The sequence below is a fragment of the Chiloscyllium plagiosum genome, chromosome 18 (assembly GCF_004010195.1).
Source record: "Chiloscyllium plagiosum isolate BGI_BamShark_2017 chromosome 18, ASM401019v2, whole genome shotgun sequence".
Taxonomy (NCBI): Eukaryota; Metazoa; Chordata; class Chondrichthyes; order Orectolobiformes; family Hemiscylliidae; genus Chiloscyllium; species Chiloscyllium plagiosum.
Genome location: NC_057727.1, coordinates 3,147,705 through 3,175,542, shown reverse-complemented (window position 1 = coordinate 3,175,542; position 27,838 = coordinate 3,147,705). Strand labels below are relative to the sequence as shown.

At 44.7% G+C, this 27,838-nt stretch overlaps 1 protein-coding gene and 1 long non-coding RNA gene across 4 annotated transcripts; one reads left to right on the top strand and one right to left on the bottom strand.

The window, feature by feature from the left end:
* On the top strand, positions 1 to 27,620 carry LOC122558800 (GATA-binding factor 2-like). Of its 3 annotated transcripts, none has more exons than XM_043707580.1 (6): positions 1 to 86; positions 4,972 to 5,396; positions 5,948 to 6,577; positions 9,706 to 9,851; positions 11,620 to 11,745; positions 24,149 to 27,620. In XM_043707580.1, the coding sequence occupies exons 2-6, from the start codon at positions 5,162 to 5,164 to the stop codon at positions 24,437 to 24,439; spliced, it is 1,428 nt and encodes a 475-aa protein (XP_043563515.1). In that variant the 5' UTR covers positions 1 to 86; positions 4,972 to 5,161; the 3' UTR covers positions 24,440 to 27,620. The 3 variants fall into 3 exon arrangements, with proteins under 3 accessions (XP_043563515.1, XP_043563514.1, XP_043563516.1); XM_043707579.1 differs by lacking the exon at positions 1 to 86 and adding an exon at positions 4,599 to 4,840; XM_043707581.1 differs by lacking the exon at positions 1 to 86 and adding an exon at positions 4,603 to 4,840 and having other exon boundaries at positions 5,948 to 6,322.
* LOC122558801 lies at positions 7,700 to 8,802 on the bottom strand. The gene is made up of 2 exons (XR_006314253.1): positions 8,534 to 8,802; positions 7,700 to 7,887 (listed from the first exon to the last, which is right to left on the bottom strand). It is a non-coding gene; the product is annotated as an uncharacterized LOC122558801 (long non-coding RNA).
* Positions 27,621 to 27,838: the final 218 nt, after the last annotated feature.

Below are 27,838 nucleotides of genomic sequence, written 5' to 3'. Positions count from 1 at the left end.
GTGCGACTTCGCCTAGGACGGAGAGAGAGAGAGAGAGAGAGACATCGCCTGCATCAGCCCCCGCGCCTCACCGCCTAACAAGAAAGGTCAGTCACTCAATTCAAACCGTTTTATCACTCACACACTAGAGAAGGCTGACAATTTAAAATGCCACTGATCCGGAGGAGGGTGGCGAGATTTAAAACTCACCTTTCCTGCTAGCTCGCAGGTCCGGCTCTATAAGATACACGCTGGACCAAAGGTTAACATTTTACGGCGATAATAACGCTTAGGGTTAACTATCGCACAATTTACATCTTCGCTCGTAACCTGACTGACCAGAGAACGCTGCAGCGGCTGTAGCTTTCCCAAGTTAAATAGATTTTAATCTCTTAAATACCCGCGACCAGTAACAAAACCGATCAAGCTATTCTGAGTCTTTGAGAACCAAAATCTGAATGCACTGTGCATAAAACATTAATTTAAAACAACACAAACTGCACCAAACAAGTGTTAAGCCTTTTCTGTTTTCAAAGATAAAAAAAATATGATCCAGATTGATAATAACTTCAACAATTTAAATCACCGCGTCCGTATTCATATAAACCGCGTTTATTAATAAAAACGTATGGAAATGATTAATTCAGGATGGTATGAACAGCGAGGTTATTTTAGGGTTTATGGAGCGAGAGTGGGATCTGACATATCGGGCTGAAGTTTATTTCAAGTTTAAAACAAAAGTTAAGCTTACAAATATTTTATCGAAGTGTGGAACAAACTGGAACCTTATCTGTTCTTCAGGAGGTTTAATCTCTGTGTGTCTCTCTCTCTATGTGTGTGAGTGTCTCTCTCTCTCTCTCTCTGTGTGTCTCTGTGTGTGTCTCTGTGTGTCTCTGTGTGTGTGTGTGTCTCCCCCCTTTGCCACAGAATTCCCTCGATTTTCCGTTTCCTCTGAAGCGGCGGACAACGGAAAATCACAGCGAGATTAATCCGAGTTGATTTGTTCAATATTCCGTTCCCCCCTCCCCCGCCCCCAGATTAAAATTGCGTGTAAATTACTTTCAACACGTTTTTTTTTAACCTTGGAAGGTTCGCGGCGTGGAATTGCAATTGACATGAATTTCGGGAAGGGTTAGGTGCCGGGTGAAGGGGTGGGGGGGGGGGGGGGGAGATGCGGAGTGCAGTCCAGATACTTGGACCGGGTAATGCTGGATAATCCGCTTTAACGGTCCGTTCACTCCCGGGATGAAGGGACTGAAACATTTTGGTTACGGGTTAACCTAGGGCGGGGGGGATCAGTGCTAAGGAATAGTTAGACAGATTCCCTGGTGTGTTAACTGTAACACGGTTCTGGGGTTAGTTTTAAGAGCTCTGTGTGTGTCTTTGAAGAGGGAACAAAAGCCACCCCCTCCCACACACACACACACAGACAGACATCCTAAAGGTGAAAGCGGGGTCATTTGGTATAAAACTGTACCTTTACATCCACCGGTGATCTACTTTTAAAATTCATTTCCAATGTTATCCTCAGTCCCTTTTCAAACAGCATTGTCTCCTTTAAAATTAAGTCCATCCAGCCTGTACACAATCGTCTCTGTTGAACATACTCTCAGCATTCCTAGCATTTTCTGATTTAGTTTTAGGTAAAATAAAATAGTTCGTTCCTTTTTTTCATTAATAAAACGGTGTAAATTCAGTCTCAGGGTAACTGGCAGGATTTAGTACGGAATGTGTGAGGGATCAGGCAAGGTAACACGCTCTCCAAAGCCGAGGTTTAAATGAATTTGCCCGAGTCTCGCTGCTACACTCTGCCTTACATCTTTAGTTTTATTCTGATGTTTTAAGAAGCGACTTGAATGATCAGGATGCGCGGAGCCCTGCTCAGTGAAACGCTGAGCTTTTCCGAAATGAGCACATTTCGTACGCTCAGAAATCTCCCAAAATTCACGCCAAACATGAGCAATCAAAAACTGCTTTTGTCTCAGTCGGATCAAAGTAGATACAGGGAGTAACAGCGAACAGGGAGAGCCGGGGCAGTTGGATGAATTGTTAGTTTAATCTGAATGTTTTATGGCCCTGTCTGATATCCCAGTTATCCCTGTTTCCCCTCCACGTGGAGAACTGGGGGGGGGACACACACGCGTAAGATTCCGTCTCCCGTCAGCTCTCAGTTAGGATTGTATGTGTCTTTGGTTTCTGCTTCTGGCCTTTTTAGTGTTGAGTGAAAAAGAGCCAGTCGGGAGATGCTGAAGAGAGTATGACACGGTAGAGCAGAGCAAGAGGCCAGCCGGCCCATCGAAACAGTGCTGGCCCTTTGAAAGGGATGATCAGTCAATCCCACTCTTTCCTTGTCCCCTCACGGCCTTCCTCCCAGTCAGAAATTGATCAAATTCTTTAATGTTATTGGACGATCTTGTTCAGAGTATTCCGGAGGCCCGCAGGTCGCTGCTTTAATTACTGTTTTTGTTGAACCAGTCCTCATGTTCCCGCTGCTTCTTTGACCGATCATCTTAGACCAGTCTCTCTCTCTCTCTGTGGACATTGACCCTCCAGTCAATGGGAATATTACCCTTTCTACCTTCCCTCTTCCTCCTACTTTCAAACACGCAGCTGGGCCCACTGATACATAGAGAGGGGGTTAGGGGGTAAACTCAGTTACCTTGTTCACAAACTGACCGCTTTCCCCAGGACCCCAGTTGAACTGATAACGCCTGGATGTGAATTTAAACTTTTTACATCGGAGTCTCTTGTTTCGACAATGGTGCGGGGCAGTTCACTACTAATTACACGTGGACACTAAATACACATCTCTCCCCCAAATAAGCACGAAATGATTGCGGATCTGATTAGGGCTCCAGCGAGTTTAGTGTTGGCGAAAGGAATTCCTGGATCATAGAGAGATCGTTGATGTTTCACACAGCAAACTGCCCGCTCGGGAAGGATGGAAGATCATTTTGAAATGGTACTCGGCTCACATCGGGGACGCAACTAAATTAGATGCGGGGGAACTGAAGAACAAAAAAACAGAAATTGCTGAGAGAAACTCAGCAGGTCTGGCAGCATCCGTGGAGAGAGAGAGAGAGAGGGAGAAACAGGACCTTTTGCGTCTGGTAACCATTCTCCAGTACTTTTGCTTCAGACTCCCAGCATCCGCAGTTTTTTAGATTTTTGATTTGTTCGGGAGATTGGGAAATGAATTTGCCGTTTAAAAAAAGACAGCGATTTCTCTCTCTCTCTCTCTCCCTCGCTCCGATTCCTGTCCGTTTCCCCACTTTGAACCATTTCAGAATCCAGGTTGTGGCCACTTCGTTCAGCGTCAGCGCAGGGAGTCGCAATCGAATTCAATCGTTGCTTTTCCGTGACTTTAAATCCACAAAACTGACTGCTCGAAATATCAGCTCGCTATCTCCAGAATTCTAATTCTGCCCACATTTTTATATCTACCGTGTTCAACACACGAGACGCGCTTAGAAATTATTCAGCAATACTGGGGGGGGGGGGGTAAATTAGCAGGGAGAGAGTTTTTTTTAACAGGAGATGGAAACATTTTCACAGAGTGCTTTCTGAAGTCTTTCATGTCACTAGTAACGCATAACCGTGCGGCTGTTTTAAATGGAAACTGTGGACGAAGCACATTCACACAAGAGTAGACTGCAGACCCTGCTCCCAACTGACTCCCTGCACAATCCACCCCCCCTCGCAGTCGCTAAACCTTGACCCCCGGCAGGTTTGGGACAAAAATATAAGGCGAGATTCCGATGATAGTCTTTGCAATTCCTGCCTCGTTTTACTCGTTCCAATCCCCAGAGACTACCTTCCACCCCCCCCCACAAGAAAATTTTTATGTTTGAAGGGAAGGGGGAGATAGTGAGGATTGGGGGTTGGTGGGGGGGGGGTAGAGAAAATGTTCATTTCCTGGTTAAATTTTTGCAAGATAGATGACGTCAGACCGTCGGCGTCAGGGTGGCGGGATATGTGACTCTGTAGCTTGTATTAAACGGAGTCCCTCCCATTACCCAATTACACACTGCCTTAACCCCCAACCCCTGGCAAAACTAATGCAAAAAGACTAACAGGGCGAGAGAGAGAGAGAGAGACCCTGGAGGCATTTGGTGTCCCGACTCCGTCTGCAAGTGCGCACTTTATGTGGCTTTGTTGACAAAAGTTAATTCAATCGAACCTGTAAAAGTGGGTTACAATGACGCCCCTCCTCCCCACCCCCAGCCCGCTTCATGTTTAATCTGCCACTCTGCTACAGGGTACTTTAATAAAGTTACAAACAATTGCAGGTATTGAACAAACAAAACCTATTTAATTAATTCTTTAAACCCGTCTCTGTTTAAGGAAAAGATGTTGATAAACAGAATGACTTAGTTACCCGGTTTATCAAAACCACGCGGTTGGGTTTATGGTTTGGTTTATTTTCATGGTGGCAGTAGAAGATTTGTTTAATTTTGAAGTTGTAAACATACAGATTATTGTTTGTATATATATATATGTGTGTGTGTGTGTGTGTCTCTCTCTCTTTCTCTCTGAGAGCCAATGAGGTCTTGAGCTGGCTTCCCTACAGTTCGCCCTCTCTCATTGGCTGCCTGTCGTTATTATTGACGGGTGTTTCACACTATGTTTACGGACCAGACTGGGCTCCTTGGCGCCAGTGTGAGGCATGGAATGGTTTCAGGAACACAAAACCCAGTGATGCTTTGCATTTTATCAGCCTTTCGCCCAGCGCCCCTTAATACATTCTGTCTCTCATTCTGTGTCTCCCTCTCCCTATAAACCGATTGCAGCAACACAAGATTATAGAGCGGGGGGACTATTTTGTTAGCAGTCCGGACTTGTTAAACTTTCCAAAACTTGTGTGAGTATTTATTAACATATCTTGTTCAAATTATGCATTTGTTTATCGGCCTGGCTCTCTCTCTCTCTGTTGTAGTTTAGCTGTTTGTGAACTAACTGCTCTCTCTCTCTCTCTCTCGGTTTGTCTTGCAGGTGCGAGTTACTCCGTGTTAAATCGTGAGGCAGCAAGTCCACTCGGCCCGTCCAAAGAGTTTCAGTTTTGCTTTAACTTTGAAAAAAAAGTCCCATCTCCTCCTCCTTCCTTCCCTCCCTCACCTTCTCCCCCTCCCCCAAAAAAAAAGGAATAAGGAGAGAGAGAGTGTGACCCATTTTGGAAGAGGCTATGGAAGTGGCTGCAGAACAGTCTCGTTGGATGAGCCATCACGCCGTCCTGAACAGCCAACACCCGGAATCCCACCCGAACCTTTCTCACAACTACATGGAACCCAGTCAGCTGCTGCCCCCGGATGAGGTCGATGTGTTTTTTAACCATCTCGACAGCCAGGGTAGCCCGGTCTCTCCTTATTACAGCAACTCTCCGCACGCCCGAGCCACCGTCTCATACCGGCAAGCCCACGGTGAGAAACATTATTATTGAACACCTCCCTAACTAACAGCCCCCCTCCTCCTCCTCCTCCCCTGACAAAGACGCGACCCGTGCCTTGATTTCCATCCGAAGTACCTAATTTCCTCGATACGTTTCACTGTTCTGAGCTGGTCATCGATAAAAGCAGGAGGAGGGGGCGAGTTTGTGTGTGTTTTTGTTAGTTGTAAATCCTCCCCGGGGTTTCGCAAAATTGTTAACAAGAGAAAGGGGGGGGGGCTGTGTGGGAGAGGAAGAGAGAGAGAGAACAGGCGAACAAAACCGTCTACTTCCCGGATATGAAATCAAAAAAAAAAGAGATATTAGATTTTCTCAGGTTGTGGAAAATAATCTTTCGGTTTGAAGGTGAGGGGGAAGGGGGTTGGGGACGGGTGGCTCTAGGTCAGCTCCTCTCTCTCTCTCTCTCTGCCTGTGTGGAGTTTAGAAGTTTTTGATTTGGGTGAGGATGTTGGCTGGGTGCGTTTATTGAGCGAAACAGAACACATCGACATTAACGCCGGGGAATGTCTCACAAATTGTTTGCAGCTCGCCTGACGGGTGGCCAGGTCTGCCGGCCTCACCTCCTGCACAGTCCCGGGCTGTCGTGGCTGGACAGCGGGAAGGCGCTGGTCGCGGCTCACCACCACCATCACCACAACGGCGCGGCTTGGACCGTCAGCCCGTTCAGCAAGGGAGCCCTGCACCCAGGCGGCCCGAGCGGCATCACCGTGTACCCGGGCAGCGGCTCCACACCGTCCCTGTCCCAGGCGGCAGCAGCAGCAGCGGCGGCAGCGGCGGCAGCAGCTCACTCCAGCCCCCATCACCTCTTCAGTTTCCCACCCACACCGCCCAAGGACGTATCGCCGGATCTGGGCGCTCACAGCTCGGTGTCTCCCTCCAGCTCGGCAGCGGCAGCAGCAGGTCGGCAAGATGATAAGGGATCCATTAAGTATCATGTGTCTATGGCTGAGGGTATGAAACTGGAATGTTCTAGAACTTCTATACCATCGCTTGGAGCGAGTGCAGCTTCCACTCACCACCCTCTCCCTACCTACCCTGCCTATGTTCACGGTGCCCACGATTACAGCGGCAATCTCTTCCATTCAAGCGGTCTGCTAGCCGGCGCCTCCTCTAATTTCACACCTAAATCCAGGAGCAAAACACGGTCATGTGCCGGTAAGCAAGTACCTTTTTAAGTGGGTGGCAAACATTAAAAAAAAATTCTATCTTAAAATAAACTTTGTTTAAATATCTTTCACCCATTGTCACGGGTTAATCTTCCAGCGTTTTTTAAAAAAATATACACATATTTAAAATTAAAATACTTTGAATTTAATAGATGAAATTTGACTATTTCAGCTTAAATATCCCACTCTATTTCTCTCCTTTTACTGGCGTACAGTTTATAATTAACCTACGCTATCAGAAACTTAACAGAACTGGAGTAGTTTAAAGAAGACCATATTACTGTTTAATTTTTAAAAATAATATTGACACAAAGTAGGTTTGTATAAACTAATCTTAAGAGAAAAAAGGCGATTCGGAACATTTTAATTGAATTTTTGCATCTCGTTTTCAGTGTGTGGAGGGGCGGGGATGGGGGCTCCTAAATTTCTAAAATTAAACCTTTAAAAATTCCTCAGTGAATATTAAGTCGTTTTTTTTCCAGTCCGAGTAATGACAGGCCTTAAATCATTAAAGAAATCGCCGTCTAGTTCGATTAAAAGTTTCACAACTTGGAAGGGACTGGGGGGTCATTATTAAGAACCGAGTGTTTGGACACGCCACCCCCCCCCCCCACCTCTCCCAGAAACCCCCTCCTTGTTAAATCAGACTCGGTTTCTGTTCCGTTTAGTGCTCACTGTCTGTCACTGATCCGTGTGAGCCCAGTCAGTTTCTCTTCCGTTGACTGTATCCCGGAGGGTCTCAAACGCCAAATCACTTCAAGGGAATGATCGGACCGATTCCCAACCTGACCTGAACCCCCCCAAACAACACCCCCGCCCGCTCCCTCCAACATAAACTGTCCTGATCCTTAAAAGGCCGCTCATCCCTCAGACACAGATCTGGTTTCCAGTGTGCACTCTCTGAGCCATCACATTTCCAGCTCGTATAATTATTTTTTGAAAAATGTGAAACTGCTTTTGTTTCTGTTGGTGTGAAATGATAGTAATTGGATACATTTCTTAACACACAGGAGGGTCAGATGTGGGGAGGTGGGAGATATAATTTTGTGTGTGACCGATTGGTAAAGAGAAAGCAATTTCACTCACAAAAAAAAAGTCACGAAAGGAATACTTTTTCGTCAGCTACTTTTATTCTTCAATGGCGGTAGATTCTGGTCTGGTTTCCACCCAGGCCTGTCTCAACCATATCGCTCCGTGTATTTCAATCAGATTTTTAAACAAGTTGATTTGGAACTTCCTCTTAGCTTTGCTGGGCTGCACAAAATCCATCGTCCCAAAAGCACGCTGCTCCGAGCGATACTGTAGTTGAAAACAAGATATGAAACAGTGGGAGTTACAGAACCTGAGATTTTTATACAAATATAAAACAACGAAGCACGGCTGCTGACAATCTGAAACAAGGATAGAAGTTGCTGCAGAGGCTGAGCGGGTCTGGCAGCATCTGTGGACAGACAGAAACAGGGTTAACGTTCTGTATCCAGTGAGCCACCTTCAGATCTCCAGAGTTGCTGAGTTTGTTTCTGAAATTAGTACAGATAGCATTGGACCTCAGTTTAAAAAAATAAGTCCCATTCCTGGCGAATTGAACTGAAAAAAAAAATTGCTTTAAAAAATACAACTGTCTTCGACCTGGAAGTCAAGGATGTGTTTTCACTGCCAATAATTTGAAATTTGGGTTTGGCGATTCTGGAAGGGCAAATGATTGCAAGGGACAGCTCAAGCTACCGTGAATCTGTCACAACGGGGAGGGTGTGGGGGGTTATAATGGGAGTGGTTCCAGACAGTTGGAACCTACTGAAATATTCGGATCTCTGGCAGAGGCTCGATTCCACAGGGCACGCTCTGGGCCGGTGTGTGTGTGTGTGTGTGTCTCCACTGTCACGTTTACTGTCATCACGTCGGCTAAATCTTATGTAAATAAAGCGTAATATTTCCAGGGTATAACCTGTCCATTAGCGCCTCGCATCCTCCGCCTTAAATACTGTATCAAGTTGCTCTTGGACAAACACAACTTCCCCTTAAAGCAAGGAGACTACATTGTGTGTTCATTTACAGTTCTCTTTTTTTTGGAGGGGGGGGGGGGGATGTGGAGGGAAATTTTAAAAATGCTAGTCATTCAGTTGATTGAGTAAACGTTGAGGATGTAGCCAGACGACAAATACGAGCGACAGAAATGGCGAGTGAACTTTTTTTTTAACCAATCGCCTTGACAAATTCAGAGTTAGAAATCACATAACACCAGGTTATAGTCCAACAGGTTTAATTGGAAGCGCTAGCTTTCGGAGCGACGCTCCTTCATCAGGTGATAGGTGAAGGAGCGTCGCTCCGAAAGCTAGCGCTTCCAATTAAACCTGTTGGACTGTAACCTGGTGTTGTGTGATTTTTAACTTTGTCCACCCCAGTCCAACACCGGCATCTCCAAATCATGGCAAATTCAGTGCACCGTTGGCCTGGTTTGATTCTGGCTCTAGAGATAACAAATGCTGATTTCACGGGTTTAATCAGCCCGCCGTATTGGTAGAAATCGGTTTAATCCCCTTCCCCACTTCCACCTGACGAAGGAGCAGCGCTCTGAAAGCGAGTGCTTCCAAATAAACCTGTTGGACTATAACCTGGTGATTTTTAACTTTGTCCAGTTCAGTCCAACACTGGCTCCTCCAAACCATGTCCACCTGCTCCTGATTGAATCTTCCACAATTAATATGTTTTCTGAACTAAAGGTGACAATTCATCATTTCACTTCGTGTGTTTTAGCCTGGCCTCCACACCCCACCCCCCCAACCCAAACAGAATAAACAGAGTCACCAGTTTTTATTTTGTCTAGAGATCACAATTTAATTGCAAAAGAACAACATGGGAGCGTTAATAGGAGGAAGAATTTGGAAACAGCTGAAGGTGGAACACCAAAAACTTCTAATCTCCAGCTTAATTTGACAGTGTCTGCACCATGCGCCTTTGTCGGTTACATGGATTTCCTGTCCTATGGTTTGGACAGTAGGAAATTCTGAAATAAATGAGCATGATGTGACTGGACGTGAGCTGATGAGATATTGATTCGTGCATTTGATTCCTGGCTCGCCAGTGATGTTTTGCTTTCCCATTTCTCCCTGATTTCAGAGGGACGAGAGTGTGTAAATTGTGGAGCTACCTCCACCCCACTGTGGAGGAGAGATGGAACGGGACATTACCTGTGTAATGCATGTGGCCTTTACCATAAGATGAACGGACAGAACAGGCCCCTCATTAAACCTAAAAGGAGATTGGTAAGTTTGGCAAGTGTATGACGCTGTGATGATAGCTTTGACCTTGTTTGTGATTCACTGTTCCAAATGGGTCCCTGAACAAGGTGTATGAGAATGGGCACTGGGATTCTGGGGATAGAGGGACTCCGGGTGTGGGTGTGTGTGAGAGAGTGTGTATTATAATTATAACAAAGCTCTTACCAGAAACCACCACAATGACCAAAACAGATTGCTAATGATTCTAACACACAATTCAACAAGCGCTGTTCCCGTACAAAACTTTTAACAAGTCCCCAAACGAGGCGCGCTAAAACAAGACAGTGCATTTCAAAAGCACTTTTATTCTGATGGAAGTAACTCTGCGCGGTAGGCCACCTGCCTGCCCTACATTCACCCTAGCCGACCCAGAAATATTGCGAAGTCATTCGCTCCCTGCCCAGCAAATTTATGAATCAGTCCGGACCAATCAATTTTAAAATTGAAAGGGACGGTGAAGATGGGTAAATGTTGGGTCCCAGAGGAAAGAAAATGGACTGGTACAATCTCTATTTATCTCTCTAGCTGTTAAACTGGAATAAAACGGTGAGATCAAAACCAGGAGATGAAAAATAACGATTAAATTCATATTTTTCTGCATTCAATATTTATTTTCTTTCTAATTGCAGTCCTGTAATGAGACAGTAGCTGGACGTATCCATATTATGTGCTCTCAGTGAGTGAGTGAGTGAGTTGTGTGTGTGAATATATTTATTTTTTTAAAACAACTGTTTTCTTTGTGGTAATGGTCAATAATTTGCACTTTCGTTTGGGTGGTTTTAAATAGCCTTTATAAATACTGACAGCAAGTTCCGAACCGGATGTCTGTTTGTTAAAGATAAGGAACTAAGCTGGTTGTGTTCCGTGACCAGCGAGAGAGAGAGCGAGAGATCTTCAAATTGGTCCCGACCAGACTTGTTATAAATTCTGCTTAGAAAGTGTGGGGGGTGAAAAATCAAATCAGACACGTTTTTTTAAAAAAAAACCTCACCATCGCCATTGGGTTCATTTTAAGTGAAAGGAGTTAATATTCTGCAAAAGAATGTATAAGGAAAATCGGCGTTGAGTTTCTCAATTGTTTTTAATTGTGACGGCCCGAAATCTCAGGCGGGTTTTTTTTTAACACTGGCTGTATGTAACAGCCCAATGCAGGGAATTCAACTTAAAATAACATTTACACCAACCCCTCCTTGCCAGGTCCCCTTCCCCTTCGCCGTCAGCGCACATCAATGGATTTGGGACAGGGGGTACTGAGGGAGAGAGGGGTTGGAAATTTTAGTTCCACTCAATAATATCTCTGCCTGGAATTTTTGAATAAGCACATTTATTCACAATACTGCACAGGTCTTGCAACGTTTCCCACGTACGCACATGTTTTATATATAAACAAATAATCCGGGGACATTATGAACTGGGGGGAAATTGCTGAGATGTTAAGACGGTTGGGCTGCAGGATAAAGGGGAGGATATGAAATTGGGGAGGGGGGGATTCTTGTCCTGCACTCTCCCCCTCCCCACCCCAACAGCGCCGTCGGTGCCGGGGATGGAGGGCGGGGACTGTGGTTAAGACTAAGTGTTCTGTGTTATTAGCAATGCAGAAATGGGGAAAGTTTTTTAGATTTAATGTTTTTTTTTCGCAGTTTTATAAACCTCCCCCCATTCTCTCCCCTTCCCCTCTTCATTCTTATGCTACTCCCCTTCCTTCAGAATGGGCAGTCCGAATGAAATCTCCCGGTTTTTTATTTCCCTGTAGTCGGCCGCTCGGAGAGCAGGGACATCCTGCGCTAACTGTCAGACCAGTACTACAACCCTATGGCGGCGGAACGCTAACGGGGACCCGGTGTGTAACGCCTGTGGCCTTTACTTCAAACTTCACAATGTGAGTAACCAGGTTACAAAAAGAAACAGCAGAAGTTCACGATCCCTCTACCTGTGTGTGTGTTTGTGTGTGAGCGTGTTTGTGTGCGTGTGTATGAGTGAGTGAGTGAGAGTATGTGTGTGTAAGTGTGTATTGTGAATGAGTGTGAGAGAGCGTGTGAGAGAATGTGTGTGCGTGTGTATGAGTGAGTGCGTGTGTGAGTGTGTATGTGAGTTAGTGTGTCTGAGCGTGTGTATGTGAGTTTGTGTGTCTGAGCGTGTTGTGTGTATGTGTAAGTGTGTATGTGAATATGTGTGTGTGAATGAGAGTGTGTGTGTGTGAGAATGTGTGTGTTGGGGCGGAGAATTGCTGATTGAATGAATCCACACCAAAGTGGAAATTTACAGGGAATCACAAGTTCTGAAGAAGGGTCCCTGGACCCTAAACATGAAGTCTGTTTTCTCCCCAAAGATGTTGCCAAATCTGTTGAAATTTTGTAGCAATTTTTGTTTTTATTTCAGATTTCCAGTGTCTGCGCCTCTTTTTTTAAAAAAAATATATTTTGGGAATTACAGGGTTCTGATTGTCGGCGTGCTTTTTTTATGGAGAGGGAACAGTACAGCTCCGATAAATATTGTATCATACTTTGGAATGTATTTCTGCTCCCTGTACTCTAATTGGCTTGGCCTAGTTCCGAGGTTTTGAAAATGCATCTTAAATTAAGCAGCAGTCTGATTTTAAGAGCGTTTCTTTAACGATAAATGAGTGCTCCTTAATAAATCATATGGTTATGCAGTTCAACTAATTCCAACCTTTGTGCGCCCCAAGTTACTTGGAAAGATAAAATTTTGGGTAGTTGCCCGTTGACACAGCTACCCTCTAGTCGATTAACTGGACAATGATATTTAACTCCACAATTACATTGACTGAATTGACTCAAAATTAAGAAACTGACCTGTGAAATCGACCAGCAGGAGTCAACGAACCAAAAATAAAAATAAAATTAACCTCTCTTTTCAACATAATAAATTTTCACTGAATGAGAAATCTGTTTTCATTCTATTCCCTGCCTAGCAACAGCCACCTTTGGGTGTAACATCAATAGTTGGTCATCACAGATTGGACCCAAAGTCAATTATCTATTTTCACCAGATTTGAAGGTCAATTTTTATTCTTTTCCCTCTTACAAATGTCAAGTTGAAAAGCCTTTTTTTTGTTGATTACTCTCAGTTAGTGTTTCAGATAACTGCTCAGATGAAAGAAACCAGGGCAGTTATCTGACAAGACGTCAGTAAATTGTTAGGCTTTACCATCCAAAACAATTACTTTTCCCAGTTTGTAAATCGGGCTGAAAAGGCAATTTTCTCTCGATTCTGCAACCCTTGTGTTTTTACTCCCACCTGTCCGCCCATTTATTTATTTTCATTGGACTTCAGAGGAAAATAACAAACCCTCCTGATTGGCCCTCTTCAAAAGTCATAGTTGCTTTGTTAGTTTTATTGTTTAGGGTGCCCTCCTGCCTTCAGCATTCAGTGAATCCCGGGCCCGAGGCAGTCCTACACAAGTGCCATTGTTGAGGAGATTATAGGAACATGAACAAACCATTCAGTCCATCAGGCCTGGTCTGCCATTTAATATGATCATGGCTAATCAAGCACTTTCCCCCGCACCACCACATAACCCTTTGTATCAACCTCTACTTTAATTTGTTCCAATACTGAGCCTCCTTCTGGGGTAAAGACTTCTAGAGATTCACTACCCTTAGAATAAAAGTAATTCTCTACATCTCTGTCCTAATCAGCCTGCCCCTAATTTTAAAGTTGTGCCACTCCGGTTCTAGACCCCCAAACCGTGTGAAACATCTTCCCTGCATTTACCTTGTCTAATCCCTTTGTCCAATCCTGAAGAAGGGCTCATGCCCGAAATGTCGATTCTCCTGTTCCTTGGATGCTGCCTGACCTGCCCAAACCGTGTGAAACATCTTCCCTGCATTTACCTTGTCTAATCCTGAAGAAGGGCTCATGCCCGAAATGTCGATTCTCCTGTTCCCTGGATGCTGCCTGACCTGCTGCGCTTTTCCAGCAACACATTTTCAGCTCTGATCTCCAGCATCTGCAGTCCTCACTTTCTCCTCTAATCCCTTTGAGTATTTTGAGGATTTCAATGGGATCACCTCCCATTCTTTGAAACTCAAGACAGGCCCAGTTTGGTGCTTCATAGACAGTTCCATCATCCCGGGTACAAATCTGGGGAATCTGTGCTGGATGCCCTCTATGGCAATAATATCCCTCCTGAGATAAAGAGAGCGAAACAACACAGAGTGCAGTGCGATCTCTCCTTCTCCTATACACCTGAGGCAAAACATCACTAACGCCAGGGGCTGTAATATAATGGGTACTACTGTCTGAAGCCCATGAAGTAATAGTCAGACTGCCGCTTTCCACTTGATTGTGAATTTGAGATGTGACCCGAGGTGGTCAGTGTGGGAGTTTGATGGGTTCACACCTTTCCTTCATGGTAGACGCTCATTGGCAAACCGAAAGGACATTGTTGGGGGATTAATGTTCTTATTGATTCAAGTCCTGGTTTTAACAATGCAGCTGCTATGACCCTTAACAAGGAGTTGGGAGGTGGGGGATTTGGGCATTCGAGAATTGGAGAAGGTGGGAGTAGTGAATTATAATTAAAGAAATTGACACGTCCCAATGTAGCTGAAGGTTAGGTTTACAACATGACTGTCGGTGAATTTAGGTCAGGAAGATTCGCTTAACAACAATGAAAAACACTTCGTGTTTTGTATGCTCTCGTCTGTGGGCCTTCAGCTTTCTCTGTGATACAATAGGGTACTAGGGAGGATAAATCGGAAACCTCGAGCTGCTTTTTATCAACAGCTCAGTCACTCTCTGTACAACTCACCTCATCCCAACAGGTGGAAATAGGATTCATTTCTGGAATTCCTTGGTTCAGAACTTAACCTCTTTAACAAAGTAATAAAAACAGAAAATGTGGAAAGACTCAGGTCTGGCAGCTTCTCATGGAGAGAGAAACAGGGTTAATGTTTCAGGTCCCTTGATCATTTCTGATCATTTAACAAAACTGAAAGAACTTGGAAACAACAGTTTTGAAGCCAGTGGAAGGGGGGAGGCAGATATTTGGTCTCTTGTTCAGATATCTCATTTATTTCAGTGTCAAGTTTTATCTGATTTTTATTCAAAATCATTGGATTAATTAATTGTTTTAAAGGCACAAGCTGATTTTGTTAATGTACTGCATTTATATTTTACGTTTGTTAATGAAAAGAATGATGTTGAAAGCGCAGGGGTTGATGCTCCTTCTTTAAGACAGAATGTTTTGGGTTTAAGTCTCAATTGAGACAATTGAATACAAAATCCCATATCCAACAGTGTAACACTGATGGTGAACCACAATCTTGGAGGGTCATTGCTAAGGTGGAGACACAATGTTGGAGGGTCATACTGCGTGAGTGCCACACTGTCTGAAGGTCAATATTGAGGGAGAGCTGCACCGTCAGAGACTCAGTGCTGAGGGAGTGCCACACTGTCGGAGGGTCAGTACTGAGGGAGTGCCATACTGTCGGAGGGTCAGTAATGAGGGAGTGCTGCACTGTCAGAGAGTCAGTACTGAGGAGGTGCTGCACTGTCGGAGGGTCAGCTTTCTTTATTTGTTCACAGAATTTGAGTATTGCTGGCTAGCCTTGTGTTTTTTACCTGTCAAACATTGCCATGGAGAAACTGTTGGTGAATCAACCTCTTCAACTGCAGCGAACCTTGTGATACCCTCTCTACTGTTAGGGAGGGAATTCTGGAATTTTGACCCAGCGACAATGAAGTGATGGCAATATTTTTCCAAGTCCGGATGGGGAGTGTCTTGGAGGGGGACTTGCGGGGGTGGTGTTCCCATGTATCCGCTTCCCTGGTCCTCGTAGATGGAAGAGGTCGTGGCTATGGAAGGTGGTGTCTGAGAATCTTTGGTAAGTTTCTGCAGTGCATCTTGTAGATGGTACACACTGCTGCTACTGAGTGTCGGTGGGGGAGGGAGGGGATGTTTGTGGATGTGGTGCCAATCAAGCGGCTGCTTTGTCCTGGATGTTGTCAATCTTCTTGAGTGTTGTTGGAGCTGCCCCCCATCCAGGGCAAGTGGGGAGTATTCCATCACACTCCTGATGTGTGCCTCGTAGATGGTGGACAGGCTTCAGAGAGTCAGTAGATGAGACAATTGCTCCAGATTTCCTTGTTTCTGACCTACTGCTTTTGCTATATAATTGATATGGCTGATTGACTTCAGTTTCTAAGCAATAGTAACCTCGATTCAGTTCCGTTTCTCGACAATAATACTCCTCAGGAAGTTGACAGTGTGGGATTCAGCAATGGTGATGATGTTGAATGTCACGGGGTGCGCGTTAGAATCTCCTATGTTGATGTTGTCATTATCAGGCAATTTGTCGCACAGATTGTATTTAGCACTGATAACCCCAAACCTGAATATTGTCCCGGTCTTTCTGTATATGAACAAGGACTGTGAGAGAGTGCTGCTCTGATGCAGGGTCAATGCTGAGGGTGTGCTGCACTGTCATAGGGTCAGTACTGAGGGAGTACCGGCACTGTCGGAGGGTCAGTGCTGAGGGAGTGCTGCACTGTCAGAGGGTCACTACTGAGGGAGTGCTGCACTTTGGGAGGGTTAGTGCTGAGGAGGTGCTGCACTGCCGAAGGGTCAGTGCTGAGTGAGCACCACACTGTTGGGGGTCAGTACTGAGGGAGTGCCGCACTGTTGGGGGGGTTAGTACTGAGGGAGTGTTGCACTGTCACATGGTCAATACTGAAGGAACACTGCACTGTTGGAGGTCTGTACTGAAGGAGTGCCATTCTGTAAGAGGGTCAGTGCTGAGGAGGTGCTGCACTGTCGGCGGGGTCAGTACTGAGGGAGTGCCGCACTGTTGGGGGGGTCAGTACTGAGGGAGTGTTGCACTGTCACATGGTCAATACTGAAGGAACACTGCACTGTTGGAGGGTCTGTACTGAAGGAGTGCCACTCTGTAAGAGGGTCAGTGCTGAGGAGGTGCTGCACTGTCGGTGGGGTCAGTACTGAGGGAGCGCTACACTGTTGGAAGGTCAGTACTGAGGGAGTGCCGCACTGTCGGAGGGTCAGTGCTGAGGGAGCGCTGCACTGTTGGGGGTCAGTGCTGAGGGAGCGCTGCACTGTTGGGGGTCAGTACTGAGGGAGCGCTGCACTGTTGGAGGGTCAGTGCTGAGGGAGTGCTGCGCTGTTGGAGGGTCAGTGCTGAGGGAGTGCTGCACTGTTGGAAGGTCAGTGCTGAGGGAGTGCCGCATGGTCAGAGTGTCAGTGCTGAGGGAATGCTGCGCTGTCGGAGGGTCAGTGCTGAGGGAGTGCCACACTGTTGGAGGGTCAGTGCTGAGGGAGTGCCACACTGTTGGAGGGTCAGTGCTGAGGGAGTGCTGCACTGTTGGAAGGTCAGTGCTGAGGGAGTGCCGCATGGTCAGAGTGTCAGTGCTGAGGGAGTGCTGCGCTGTTGGACACTCAGTGATAAGGGGGTGCCACGCTGTTGGAGGGTTAGTACAAAGAGGTGCCGTAATGTCAGAGGGTCAGTACTGTGGGAGTGCCGCACTGTTGTAGGGTCAGTACTGAGTGAGTACTGCTCTGTCAGAGGGTCAGTGCTGAGGGAGTGCCACACTGTTGGTGGGTCAGTACTGAGACAGTGCAACTCTGATGGTAATGCTGTCTTTTGATTGAGTTTTTAAGCTAGGGCTCTGTTCCTTGTAGGTCTTATAGATTCTGGGCTTTTTGTAAAGAAGAGCAGTGCATTTTTTCAGTTGCTGCATGAGTAAAGTAGCACTGTGTTACTGGATTTGTAATCAAGAATCTTGAACTATGTTTTGGAATTGAGTTCACGTTCCATGCAGCAACTGGGGAGTTTAACTTTGCCTGAAATCCGAAATTAAACGGCCTGTATTAGTAATGGAGACACAGAGTCCCCAGATTGTCTTGAAAACCCAGTTGATTCACTGATGACCTTTAGGGAAGGAAGTCTGTTGTTCTTACCTGGTCTGGTCTACATAAAACTCCAGACCCACAGCAATGTGGACCATTCTTAACTGCTCCCTGTAATTCTCATCCAAAGCACTATAATATGTTCAAGGAAACAGCTGACTGCCATCTTCAAGAGGATAGATGGGGGATGGACAACAAATTTTGGTCTCGCCAATGACCCCAAAACTCTGCGATTGAGTAAATAAAACAAAAAACAGGCTTGTGCAGACCCTAAAGCAAACACAGAAAAAATGCTGGGGAAACCTTAGCCGGTCAGGCAGCACCTGTGGAGAGAGAAACAGTACTATTGTTGCAAGTCCAATACGATTTCACCAGAACTTAACCGTGACTGTCCTGTGGAGACACTGAGGTCTGCAGGTGCTGGAGATCAGAGTTGAGAGTGTGTTTCTGGAAAAGCACAGCAGGTCAGGCAGCATCCGAGGAGCAGGGGAATCGACGTTTTGGTCCGGAGCCCTTCATCGTGACTGTCCTGTGGGTGAGCTAATTCTGCTTACCTGGCCTCGCACAGTCCATCGATGCACAATGTACAGCACCGTTTCACTGAGCTGAATACATGTTGCTTTTCCAAAGTGGGGAGCTCGTTTCACGCTGCTCTGAAACGTGACTGGAGCAGGGCTGTGTTTTCCAAAGGTGAGGCTCACAGGAATTTGGGTAAAGAGATGCACTCACTAACACATGTAAGAAGAGCTGGCACATGCTGAATGGGCCGAATATCCCCCAGGTGTCTCCCTTTCTCCATGTTCTTTCATGGGGATGGACGTCACCAGCAAGGATTTGTTGTCTGTCCTTAATTGCCCTTGGACTGAATGGCTGCTCCACATTTCAGAGGGCAGTTAAGAGACGTAGTTTGGGCCTGGAGTCACATGTAGACCAAACCAAATATGAACAGTAGATTTCCTTCCCTGAAGGACAATATTTAACCAGATGGGTTTTTAGAAACAATACTTTATGCCAGTTCTAACAGTAGCATTTCTGAGCATTCAATTATAGGTCATTTAATGAATTGAATTCATATTTTACCTGCTCCCATGATGGAATTTGATCCAATGCACCCAGAAAGTTTGCTTGGCTTTCTGACCATTTACCCGACTTGGAAATATATCGCCGTTCCTTCAGTGTCGCTGGGTCAGAATCCTGGGATTCCCTCCCTAAGGGCATTGTGGGTCTCACCTCCAGCACATGGGCTGCAGCGGGTCAAGAAGGCAGCTCACCCCCACCTTCTCAAGGGGCAACTAGGGACAGGCAATAAATGCTGGGCCCAGCCAGCAACACCCACATCCCATGAATAAATAAAACAAAAACTAGTGACAACACTAGTCAGCCCCCTCTCCCTCCAGCTGTCAGTGCAGCTATTGCCAGAGATGCTTTGGAGGAGATCTGCATTGTTGGATAGCAAGATAGAGTCCAACTGCCCCACTCTAGGGATAAATAACACAACAGAGCACCTTCATGTCTGATCTTGGGTTTGTGACACTTCTGACGTTAGGGAGTTGGTGGGGCACGGTGGCTCAGGGGTTAGCACCGCTGCTTCACCACACCAGGTTTGATTCCAGCCTCAGATAACTGTCTGTGTGGAGTTTGCACATTCTCCCTGTGTCTGTGCAGGTTTAGTCCGGGTGCTCTGGTTTTCTCCCATAGTCCAAAGATGTGCGGGTTAGGATGGATTGACCAGGAGAAATACAGGGATGGTGAAGGGTGATGTCTGGACAGGACGTTCTTTACAGGGTTGGTGTGGACTCAGTGGGCTGAATGGCCTTCTTCCACACTGTAGGGATTCTGTGATAGGAAAGTGGGAGAAGGGAGTGATTAATTGCAAGTGTTGTTAGTTTTGAGACACGTGTTGAGGAGTTGTGGTTCTGGAGGAGTACCAGTTCTGTGGTTGAGGAGTACCAGTTTGAGGGTGATTAGAGCTCCATTCAGATTACCAGATTGTTGATTATCAGGAACAGTACTAAAGTTTTAAGTTGGAACAAATGGTTATTCTGGAGGTGACTGGAGACAAAATAGGCTAACACCTAATGTATTCCTGAATCTACCATCTCACTGCGGTGCCTTTGCTTTAATTTAAATACCAATACCATTAATATCGGAACTTGCATTTTCCTAGCACCTTGAGCACAGTTAAACATCCCAAGGGACTCAGCTGAAGAAAGAATAAGGACAAGAGAAGGCTGTGCTGTCAGTGTATATAGAGTCGGTTCATCATCACATCGTAGCCTGCTGGTCACAGTGGTCAGCCTGTATCAGTCAGAGTCAGTGACTGGTCAGTCAGGTAGATAGGATAGTGAAGAAGGCATTTGGTATGCTTTCCTTTACTGGTCAGAGTATTGAGAACAGGAATCGGGAGGTCATGTTGCAGCTGTACAGGACATTGGTTAGGCCACTGTTAGAATATTGCGTGCAATTCTGGTCTCCTTCCTATCGGAAAGATCTTGTGAAACTTGAAAGGGTTCAGAAAAGATTTACAAGGACGTTGCCAGGGTTGGAGGATTTGAGCTAAAAGGAGAGGCTGAACAGGCTGGGGCTGTTTTCCCTGGAGCGTCGGAGGCTGAGGGGTGACCTTATAGAGGTATAGGAAGGGTTTGGAGGGATATGGTCCGGGTGCTGGCAGGTGGGACTAGATTGGGTTGGGGTATATCTGGTCGGCATGGATGGGTTGGACCGAAGGGTCTGTTTACGTGCTGTACATCTCTATGACTCTATACCCTTGGGTGAATGAGCTGGAAACAATCGCACAGAATTCCCACTGAACTGCTGATTGATTTTCAGTCATCATTTGGGCATTGGGTGAACATGAGATTCTGTAATATGCAGAAGGAGAACTGTGTCAACACATGAGGGAGGACAGGACAGAAGGAAGTGTGTTTAGAGGAACGAGAGGAGACTTTATTGAAAAATCCAAGATTCTTAGGGGACTTGAAGGGGATTTGTGGAGAGATTGTTTCGCCTTGTGGGAGAGTCTAGCACCAGGGCATAATTGCAGAATAAGGATCGCACATTGAAGACAAAGATGAGGAGAAATTTCTTCTCTTAGAGGGTAGTAAGTCTGTGGAATTCTTAATCACAGAGGTCTATTGAGGCTGTGTGGTTAAGTATAATTAGTGAGATTACTTAGATAGTTAGACTTTTAATCAGTAAGGGAATTGAGAGAAAAGGCAGGAGAGTGGCATTGAAGATTATCAAATCAGCTATGAACTCAGTGAATGGCAGAGCAGACCTGATGGGCTGATCGGGTGACTTCTCCTCTTCCTTGAAATGTTTAATACCAGGCAGCGTGCATTTAAAGTGAGAGGGGGGAAGTTCAAAGGAGAGGTGAGGGGCAAGTTTTTACACAGAGAGTGGTTAGTGCCTGGTATGTGCTGGTGGTGGTGGAGCCAGATATAAAAGGGGCGAATAAAGGCTTTTAGATAAGCCAGTGAATATGCAAGGGATGGAGGGGTATGGACCAGGGACAGGCAGAGGAATTTGTTAAATTTGGTGTCATGTTTAGCATAACATCATGGGCTGACGGGCCTGTTCCTGTGCCGTACTGGCCTATGTTCTACACCTTATGGAGTTGGAATTGGAGGTCAAGGAGACATCATTCTATATCATTATTTTTAATGGCATCAGAGGCTGTTGATACTCATTGTCTAAGTCCACTTGCGTTGCGCTTTACTGGGCAGCTGATGACAGTGTGATCTTTCCATGAGGTGAGTTAGCACTTTGGAGAGGGAATCAGAGGAATGGGACCATCTAAAAAGGCCGAGGAACCCCGTGCAAACCGTAGGAACATATCGAGGCTATTAATCCCCTGATCCACTTTCAATGAGATCAAGGTTTATCTGTGGCCTAACTCTATATGCCTGTCTTGGTGGCCTATCGTTTTTAATACCTTTGCTTAACAAACAAATGTTGAAACTTTATTGCTGGAACAGCACAGCAGGTCAGGCAGCATCCAGGGAACAGGAGATTCGACGTTTCGGGCACAGGCCCTTCTTCAGGAATCATTCCTGAAGAAGGGCCTGTGCCCGAAACGTCGAATCTCCTGTTCCCTGGATGCTGCCTGACCTGCTGTGCTGTTCCAGCAATAAAGTTTCAACTTTGATCTCCAGCATCTGCAGACCTTACTTTCTCCTTAACAAACAAATGGTTAATTTCAGATCTAAAGTTAACAATTGTTCTAATATCAGCTTCCATTGTGGTAGACGTTCCAAACCTCAGTCACCATTTGTTTGTCGAAGTGCTTCCTGAATGGGCTGGTCTTAATTGTCAGACTATGCCTCTAGAATCCCCAACTGATGGAAATAGTTTATCTTCATCTACCGTGCCTTTTCCGGTTAATATCTTGAAGACTTTGATCTGATCACCCTTAACCTTCTAAATCCTAGAGAAATGGACCTATTCTCTCCTTATAACTCAACCCCCTGAAGTCCAGGTTTCATCTTGCAAACCCATTGCTTACACCCAATTAACCAGCAGCTGAAAGCCCTGCTATGAAAATTGGACAGTGACTCATTGAAATAGATTGAAGTTTTGAGTTGATCCGTACGTTCACTCCATGTACCTTGGTGCTGTCACCCATCATAACATATCTATCTCAGTTCTTTAATTTTTAACTGGCTCTCCAGCCTCAGAAGCTTTCTGGGGGAAGCAAGGTCCTGATTTCCAAACCCTTTTGGGTAAAGGAGTTTTTCCTGACACTAGGAGAAAGTGAGGGCTGCAGATGCTGGAGATCAGAGCTGAAAAATGTGTTGCTGGAAAAGCGCAGCAGGTCAGGCAGCATCCAAGGAGCAGGAGAATCGACGTTTCGGGCATAAGCCCGAATCCTGAAGAAGGGCTTATGCCCGAAACGTCGATTCTCCTGCTCCTTTGATGCTGCCTGACCTGCTGCGCTTTTCCAGCAACACATTTTTCAGCTTTTTCCTGACACTTCCAACCAAATGACCTGCCTCAAATTTTAAGGACTCTTTGGTGAGGGTGGGGGTGTAGAGATGATGGCCCAGTGGTATTATCACGACTAATCCAGTGACCCTTGCTAATGACTTTGGGACCTGGGTTCAAATCCTACAATGGCAGATGGTGGAATTTGAGTTAAATAAAAATCTTAATGTTAAGAGTCTAATGATGACCACAAAGCAACTTAGGGGTGGGGGAGGTGAGAAAAAGCCCATCTGGTTCACTAATTTCCTTGAGGGAAGGAAATCTACTATCCTTACCTGGTCTGGTCTACCTGTACATCCACAGCAATGTGGATCATTTTTAACTGCCCAATCGGCAATAAATGTTGGCCTGGCCAGTGACCTCCATGGCCTATGAATAAAAATAAATGCTTCACCTGATTCATTCAACACCATGGGCACCTCAATAAATCTTCTGTACTTAAACGTCAAACTCAGACAGGGTTTGACAGCGTAAACAAAGAGAAACTGTCTCCATTAGTCCAAGGATTAAAAGCCAGAGTACACTGTTTTAAGATGATTGCTGAAATATGACATAGAAAATGTTTTCCTTGGAACAAGCAGTTGGGTGTGGAGTGTGCTTTGTGAGTGTGCGGTGAAGTTTCAAGTGAAGCTTTCAAGAGGGAATTGAATCATTTCAGGGCAATTTAGAGTGGGTGAAGCTGTTCTATCAGCAAGCTAGCAGGAACTCAGTGGGCCAAGTGGCTTTGACTGGTGCTGTGCCATTCTAGAATTCTGTGAATATAGGGACAAATCTAGTCTCTGGATGCCTTTCTTTATAATATTAACCCTTTTAGGCCAGGTCCATCAATGGCCTAGTGGTATTATAGTTGTCTGTTAATCTAGAGACCCAGGTAATGTTCTGGGGACCCAGGTTCAAATCCTCCTCTGGCAGATGGTGGAATTGAATTCAAAGGGGGGGGAGAAAACTCTGGAATTAAGAATCTAATGATGACCATGAATCCATTGTTGGAAAAAAAAAACATCTGGTTCAGGGAAGGAAACTGCCTTCTTTACCTGGTCTGGCCTACATATAACTCCAGACCTACAGCACTGTGGTTGACTCTTAACTGCCCTCTGGGCAATAAATGCTAGCCCAGCCAGGGGCACTGTCATCCCGAGAATTCATTTTAAAAAGTGCCATTTGGTGAAGTCAATAGATGTGAAGCTGGAAAAGCACAGCAGGTCAGAGAGCATCTGAGGAGCAGGAAAGTCAACATTATGGCCTGAATGAAGGGGTTCAGCCTGAAACATTGACTCTCATGCCTCTCGGGTACTGTCTGACCTGCCGTGTTTTTCCAGCTTCACACCTATTGACTCTGACTTCCAGCATCTGCCGTCCACACTCTGCCACTGGGGGAAGTTGGTTGACATGATTTCTTTTGTCGTGATCTCAGGTGAACCGGCCCCTAACGATGAAGAAGGAAGGCATTCAGACCCGAAACAGGAAGATGTCAAGCAAGTCGAAGAAAAGCAAGAGGATGTCGGATGGTTTCGAGGAGCTCTCCAAGTGCATGCAAGACAAGACCTCATCGTTCAGCTTGGCGAGCCACATGCAGCACATGGGCCACCTGCCCCCTTTCAGCCATGCGGGTCACGTATTGCCCACACCGACCCCCATTCACCCATCATCCAGCCTCTCGTTCGCACACCCTCACCCCTCCAGCATGGTGACCGCCATGGGCTAGAAGGAACGGCCACTCCCTCAGAGGAAGAAGACACAGAGAGTGAGAAAGACAAGAGAGAAGTGAGAAAAACAAACAGTTACACAAGGTTTTTGCCTTTTATCTTGTTTTTCCTTAAGAAAAGAGCGAAGGGAAATCACGGACAGTGTGTTGTTTGGAAACACTGGGGGGTTTGGGGAGGTGCGGGAGAACAGGCCTCCCGTGATTGCCTGGTCATCTTTGCAAGACTTTTGGGTGGGAGTCAAATTAAAAATTATATACATGTTACTGTGCCCTTCTTCATAAATGTACCAAGAAACTGTACAGCATTGGCATCGCCTCTTCAGAATAACTTGAGAGGCACAAAGAGGGAGGATTGCATCAGTAAAGTATCAAGGATTTTCATCCGTCTTATTGATGTGAATATTGTAAATCAGAGAATTCGGGATAAATTGACTGGTAAAACCTAATAGCCGATGCTGGATTCTTTTCATTTTAAAAACACAAAAAAAATTCTCAAAAAATAAGCAAAGCCACTTAACTTTGAAATATAGTTCTTTCTGTTTGTCTTGCTTTAATTATTTCATGTTGTGCAGATATTTTTGTTTTGAGGGGAAGGTTAGCGTCGATTCTGTGATGAGATGCATGCTTAGAGTATGCTTCCTGGGCCAGGGTCATGAAGTTAACTGTACCGTCTGGGCGTAGATTCTGGATGTTGTCCATGTTGGTCCCCACCCTCACTCATCTGATTGTGTTGAGTTAACTGGTGAAAGGTGGGTCATGTCAGGGAAGACCCCTTCAGGGAGAATGGGCATACTAGAGGTATCATGATGTGGTGAAACAGTGTGAGGTGAAGCAGGGACAGAACCCATTGTGATGGCAGACTTGTTTGTTTGTTTGTTTGTTTATTTGTGGGATTGGGTGAACAATGTCAGTTTGAGGTGGGTGGGGGATCATCGTTGGGGGGTGGGTCAGAGTTCCTGGAAGACACTGGGAATCATCTGAGCAAGATGAGAGGAAGGATGAGGTGTGCGGGGAGTGGGCAAGACAGTGAGAGCCTGCATTCATTAACAAATTAGTCTGTTATCTTCCAAGTCAGTTCTCAGACACACACCAAATCTATGAATAAAGAAGACCTTTCAGTGTAGATAATTAATTGTGTACATTATTATTAATATTTCACAAGCTGGCAGATAAACACACACGAGATCTTCAGCATGTCTGCCATCTTCATCTTAATTTAAAGTGACAGATCACTGCTCCCACTTTAGACCTAAAAAGGTCATTGTACTTTAACAATAAATTAAGCCCAATATTAGAGAACACATTGGGGAGCATGCAAACTCGTCGTAACACTAGTTACTGTATCCTGGAGCTTATTGCCAAACAGCCCTGAGAACATGTCAACAAATTTAACAACAAAGAAATGCATTTATGTGGCACCTTTAATGTAGCAAAATATTTCTAAATATGACAAATAAGGCAAAATTTGACATGGAGCTGGATTTTGCGAAACTTTTGGGGAGGTGACCAGCAATTTGGTAAAAATTATAGGTTTTAAAGAGAGTCCTAAAGAGGAAAGAATTTGAGAAGGAGCAGTTTGGGAATATCACACATGCGTTTCATAGTGGGGCCAAGGTGGGAGATGTTTTAAAGGTTGCTTTGAGATACACAGTTGTTTTATGGTGGTCATTTAGATTTGAGTTAGCATTCTCAACTTCAGAATTAGTGTGCCATTTAAACAAAGCTGATTCCTTCCAACAGTGTAACCTCAGAGCTGAAAAATAGCAATGATGATGCAGAAGAATTCTTACCATTATTTTATAACTCCCTCAAAATTAAACTTCCCTTCCTCCTTCTTCTCGTACTCCAGACATGTCCACTGAGAAAGCTTGACACACGTGATGAAGGAAATTCTCACTGTGCAATGTTGAACTAGATACAGGGTGAAGAAAAGAGAACAGTGTCCTATTCAACATTTTTTCCCTGTGCTCTTTGTCTGTGCTGTGAAAATTTATAACTTGTAGAAAAGGGATGGATATATATGACCTTGCAATTGAGAACTGATGACTATATAGTGTCATTGAGTTACATTATGCTGTATAAGACAGGAAGGATGTTGAGGAATGGGATCATATCAGCACAATTCACTCAGTAAAAATTCACAGTACCTGGAATCTATGAGCCCCTTTCTCCTAATGCACCCTGAAATATTTTCTGCTCTGCATATGCCATCAAAATAGCTTTGGAAATAAAATGTGCTGTCCATTATCACATAACAACAGTGACTGTACAGTAGTTCTTTGAATGTGAAGTTTTGCCTTGAGAATTTGCAAAGGCATGTTATAAATGCAAGTTGCTTCTTTATTCCATTCCACTAATAAACAATCTCAAAACGCACATCAGCAGCATTTTAAAACAAAGAGTGCAGCAAAAAAGACACATCTACAGATTGGGTTTACCTTAGTTCAGCATTCTTTCAAAGTAGGGGTAAAGGGAGACAGCAAAGTGTACCTTCAACTGGTAGTCACATCGTTTTCCTTTTCAACTTCATATTGGGTTGATAAAAATATTTTCTGAATATTTCTCAAGGACTGAACAGCCATATTAAAAAAACTGCTTTAAATGTTTATATGATGGTTTGCTAGTGGCACTCGGCATATATAGCTGCACTTTGTATAGGTTATATGTAATATCGGAGAGGGTGGGAGAGAAGGAAGGCAATTACTGTCATGTGTGAGATACAAGTTAAAAAACAATCCTTTTTCTCTTTTATTGAATAAATTGACACCCGGTGTGTGTTCTTTTTCAAATATGGTACAGCGAATAATAATTTGAAAGGAAGCTGATTTTTTAAAATCTGGGAATGTCAAGGGGAGAGTTACTGACAAAAATATTTTTAAAAAATAAAAAGCAAAAAAAATCAGAATAAGAGGACAAGGTGCAATATATTGTCACTCACTGCAGTATAGCCTTTTCCGCAGTGAAGATTTTTAAATTATTTTGTATCTATCACTATAAACATATGTTGTTTTCTTGCAGTATTTACATTTTTCTCCTTGTTTTATTTTTTGTCGGTAGATTAAGTTATTGGTTAAATATGTACAACATGTTTATATAATTATCTGTATAAATGTGTATCTTATCATCATTATTCCCCATGAACATTGCTAAAGGTAATAATAATAAAAAAAATTTAAAACCAGTTGTTTTTGCAAACAACTTTGTTTTTAGCTGACGATTTTTAACTTCTGTCTGGCGTACTTACAAATATTGGACTGTATGAATTGTTAGCAGGAGTTGACTGTACTCTCGAATCCATATTCCTGCCTATCCCTGATAACCTTTCATCCCTTGGTTTATCAAGGATCTATCAACCCCTGCCTTAAAATATTTAAGGACTCTGTTTCCTTTATCTTTTGA